Source organism: Primulina eburnea, chromosome 1 (genome assembly GCF_022965805.1).
Source record: "Primulina eburnea isolate SZY01 chromosome 1, ASM2296580v1, whole genome shotgun sequence".
Lineage (NCBI taxonomy): Eukaryota > Viridiplantae > Streptophyta > Magnoliopsida > Lamiales > Gesneriaceae > Primulina > Primulina eburnea.
The window spans coordinates 31,078,421-31,082,540 of NC_133101.1; the positions used below are offsets into that span (position 1 = coordinate 31,078,421).

The 4,120-nt window shown below is 36.1% G+C and overlaps 1 protein-coding gene across 1 annotated transcript; it reads left to right on the forward strand.

Annotated features, from left to right (window-relative positions):
• Window positions 1-540: 540 nt before the first annotated feature.
• On the forward strand, window positions 541-3,897 carry LOC140829768 (serine/threonine-protein phosphatase PP1). The gene is made up of 4 exons (XM_073193060.1): window positions 541-875; window positions 2,550-3,109; window positions 3,243-3,422; window positions 3,585-3,897. Exons 1-4 carry the CDS (start codon window positions 686-688, stop codon window positions 3,606-3,608), a joined length of 954 nt encoding a protein of 317 aa, XP_073049161.1. The 5' UTR covers window positions 541-685; the 3' UTR covers window positions 3,609-3,897.
• The last annotated feature ends 223 nt before the right edge of the window (window positions 3,898-4,120 follow it).

Consider the following 4,120-nt stretch of genomic DNA (forward strand, 5'->3'; position numbering starts at 1 on the left):
CGTCTCGCGCTTGGGCGGACATAAAGTTCCGCCCGGGCGCGGAACTCTCGGCCCTCGCATTTTGCACAAACGCGCTCGGGCGGTCAAAGACTTCCGCCCGGGCGCGAACTGTTCGGCTTTCTTCATTGTCATGTGGCGCTCGGGCGGACAAAAACCTCCGCCCGGACGCGAAGCATTCGGCCCAAAATTATACATTTCATATTTTTCGCCCAATTCGGTCTCGGGAGGATCTGTCTATGATCATATTAGTTCAAGATCAATAATATTAGATTAATAGCACCGTAAATCTCGGGCATTACAATATTGCTAAAAATAGTTTTTTGATAAATTAGTAAAGATTACATCTAACACAATAGTGTTTTTTTCTTATTTTTGTGTTTATTGAAAAAACAATTTTTTATTTTAAATAAATAAGTAAGCTAGCACTGATTTAGGAATTAATAAAATTTTTAATAAAACAATATTGGAATGTTTGGGACATATCACTAAAAATAAATCAGAAGCCACATTCCATTATTAATTCGAGAATTAACTTTAAAATCAAATGTTCGTTTTCTCCACCGAAGAAAATAGGAGAGCCCGCATTATAGGCCGGTGACATGGGCAAATGACCCAATCAGGATTCTCTCCCCCTTTCTAGCAACAGAAGATGCTTCAATTTTTGATCGAATAGAGAATTCAGAAGATGATGACAATGGAGGGGATGATGGAGGGAGGGGTGTTGGATGACATAATCAGGCGGTTGCTTGAAGGGAAAGGGGGGAAGCAGGTTCAGCTTTCGGAGACGGAGATTCGGCAGCTATGCGTCTCGGCTCGCCAAATCTTCCTATCTCAGCCTTGTCTGCTTCAGCTCAGGGCTCCAATCAGGATCTGTGGTATCCTATTTTCTTTTCTTATCGGGCCCTTTTCTTCTGATTGATTTTTATGCGGAGCATAATGTCTTAATCGGTCAATCATTCGACTTTTTAGCTTGTATGTCTATGTTGGGATGGATTCCGTTTTTGGGAAATATTTACGGGAAAATTGTGTTTATTAATGTAGATTTTGGTTTTGGAATTTTGATTTACGGGATCAAGGATATGCTTTTGATGTTGGAGATTTGATGAATTTTGGTTTGCTGGGGGAGAAATTTGATCATGTTCTTCAGTGTTGTAAACTGGGATATTTGATTCTTTTGTTGAAATTGGAATTGGTTAATCTAGATAATTTTTTTTGGTTCTACATCACATAAATTTATGTTTGATAACTTAATTTTCCTTGTTGTTTGCTTTTATGATGATTGTACGAGATAATATTTGAATCGATTTCAATAATAATGTAGGATTGTTAGAACAAAAACGAGTATAGTTGTGTAGTGAAAGAAAAACTAATTGTCCCTTGGTCGAAACTTGTCTACATGCATTTGCTGAATGAAATAAGTATTCTTGATATTCCTTTTTGCTTCTGTGGGTAGCCATTGATGCTATCAAAAGTTCCTCCATGCATATTAAAAATTGGAAAAGTTTTGGATGATGTTTCGAGGATACTAACATGCTAAGAAATATAGAAAATTAGGAGAGTAAAACTGCCATCGGCTAAATTATAAACACCTTGTTGGTAGCTGTATTTCGTCATGTTCTATCTTCTTTGAGCTCATCGGAAGCGTCCAACTCAATTCAGATATAGATGTTATATCTGGCTCTATTTCATGACCGACACTAATATAGATAGTTTATTTCATTGATTTGTTGGTACATGACGGAGCGTTAGCGTCTTCTTATTCAGCCCAGTATGAAATTGTAAATTTTCTTTGTATGTATTGATAAAGTGCTTATTCTTATCGAAATTCTACAACTTTTATCTTTCTGAAACTGATGCATATATGATAATCATCATATGTGTCTTATGAATACGTTTGGTATGAAATAATTTCTTAATCACTCATCATATGTAAGTAATTTTATGATTGTTTTCCTAGATCCTTATCGAGAGGTCAAATGACTGCTAAGATATAATTATCAACGTTGTTTGATAACGACTTTCTTCTAACATGAATTCATAATTTATTTTTGCTGCACTGTTCATTCACTGATTTCATAGAGGCATATAAATTCTCCTAGGGTTCATTTGGATGGAAGGATTTTATGGGTTTGAATTTTAAATCCTCAATACCAATCTACTTAATTTGTTTGGGTAATTTTTAGATCGATGGATTTTAAATCCTTCAATTTAAGTTAATTTTTAAAACAAACCAAGAGATTTCAAATTCCCAAATTGAGACATTTCAAATTCATTTTTCCAAATCTATTATTCAGATGATATATTTCCATCTGAACGCAGTCTTAGAAATTTCCATTTATGTTACTTGGCGATTGTTGTTTTTTTATTTTTATTTTTTATGGGTTCAAAACTAGAGATTTGGAAGTGTTCAGCTGCTATTTGATTCTTTCCTGTACTTTATAAAGTAATCGTGCTATGACATTAGTAATCATCTCCACAGCCTAAGTATAATCTCACCTTTGATTCCTTTTCTTTTGTTTGTAGTCATGATTGAAATATTTTTCTTCCAGGTGACATACACGGTCAGTATCAAGATCTGTTGAGGCTATTTGAGTACGGTGGATATCCCCCTGCTGCAAATTATTTATTTCTTGGAGATTATGTTGATCGGGGCAAGCAGAGTCTGGAGACAATATGCTTGTTGTTGGCTTACAAGATAAAGCACCCTGACAAAATTTTTCTTTTGAGAGGCAACCACGAAGATGCCAAAATCAACCGTATTTATGGATTCTATGACGAGTGCAAGAGGAGATTCAATGTTAGACTCTGGAAGATATTCACTGAGTGCTTTAACTGTTTACCTGTTTCTGCACTCATTGATGAGAAGATACTTTGCATGCATGGTGGAATTTCCCCCGAGCTAAAACAGTTGGATCAGATAAATGATATTGAAAGGCCCACCGACATTCCAGACGGTGGGCTGCTATGTGATTTGCTCTGGTCTGATCCAGATCCTCGGATACGTGGATGGTCTGATAGTGATAGAGGGGTTTCTTGTACATTTGGGCCAGATGCAGTAGCTGAGTTTTTGGAAAAAAATGAGTTAGACTTGATTTGCCGTGGTCATCAGGTATATTATTTTTTTCTTGACTTTTTTTGGGGTATAGCAGCTGACTTTTTGGTTTTATTTTTTATTTTTTTGTTTTCGTATCAAATCAAGCTCTTAAAAGAATATTTACAATTAGATGAAATTTTAACTACAGGTAGTGGAGGATGGATATGAATTCTTTGCAAAGAGAAAGCTCGTAACAATATTTTCCGCTCCCAACTATGGTGGAGAGTTTGACAACGTTGGGGCTCTTTTGAGTGTTGACGAGTCGCTAGTATGTTCTTTTGAGATACTAAAACCTGCAGCAAGCAGTTCGAAAGTTCCTCTGAAAAAGGTGTGTATCAGTACCTGAATTCATCCTTCTGCCTGCCTTTCATTTACACTCTCCGATATTTATAAGTTATACATATTTTTTACTGTTTAAACGAGTTTCCGATTGGTAACTTTAGAAAGTCATCCTTATTGCCGTTTCTTTTTCATTGTTTTTGTTGACAAGCCTCCAAAAATCGGGTCCATTTAAAATAGTAGAAAGTTCTCTACACTAACGGGGAGGATGGAAAATATATTTCTTGCTCACCGTTTGTCTGCCAAGGTGACTATATGAAGAAATTGCTTAGCAACCTCTACGCTGCTTTAAGCTCGAGGATATTTCTCTATGGATTTTCAAGAATTACGATGTAAATTTTGAGGAGGAACAAGGTGTTTGATTTGAAAATACTGTTTGGTTTGTTTATTTCTTTTAGCATAGTTTTGTATTTAAATTTACGAGGATTGGTGTGTTATCTGATTGAATCATTTTGTACATTTCATTTATTCTGCTGTGGTGGTAATCTATATTGGCACGCTACCCACACACACACACACACACACACACACACGCTCGCGAACACAAACACACATGACACCCGATATAGCTAGGTTCATGTTTTCGACTGTAACACCGACTGAACCCGAACAAAGAATCCCCCACAATGATGCGTCATACATGAAAAAATCTCCTATAAAACGTAGGACATAATTTATAAAAAGGTT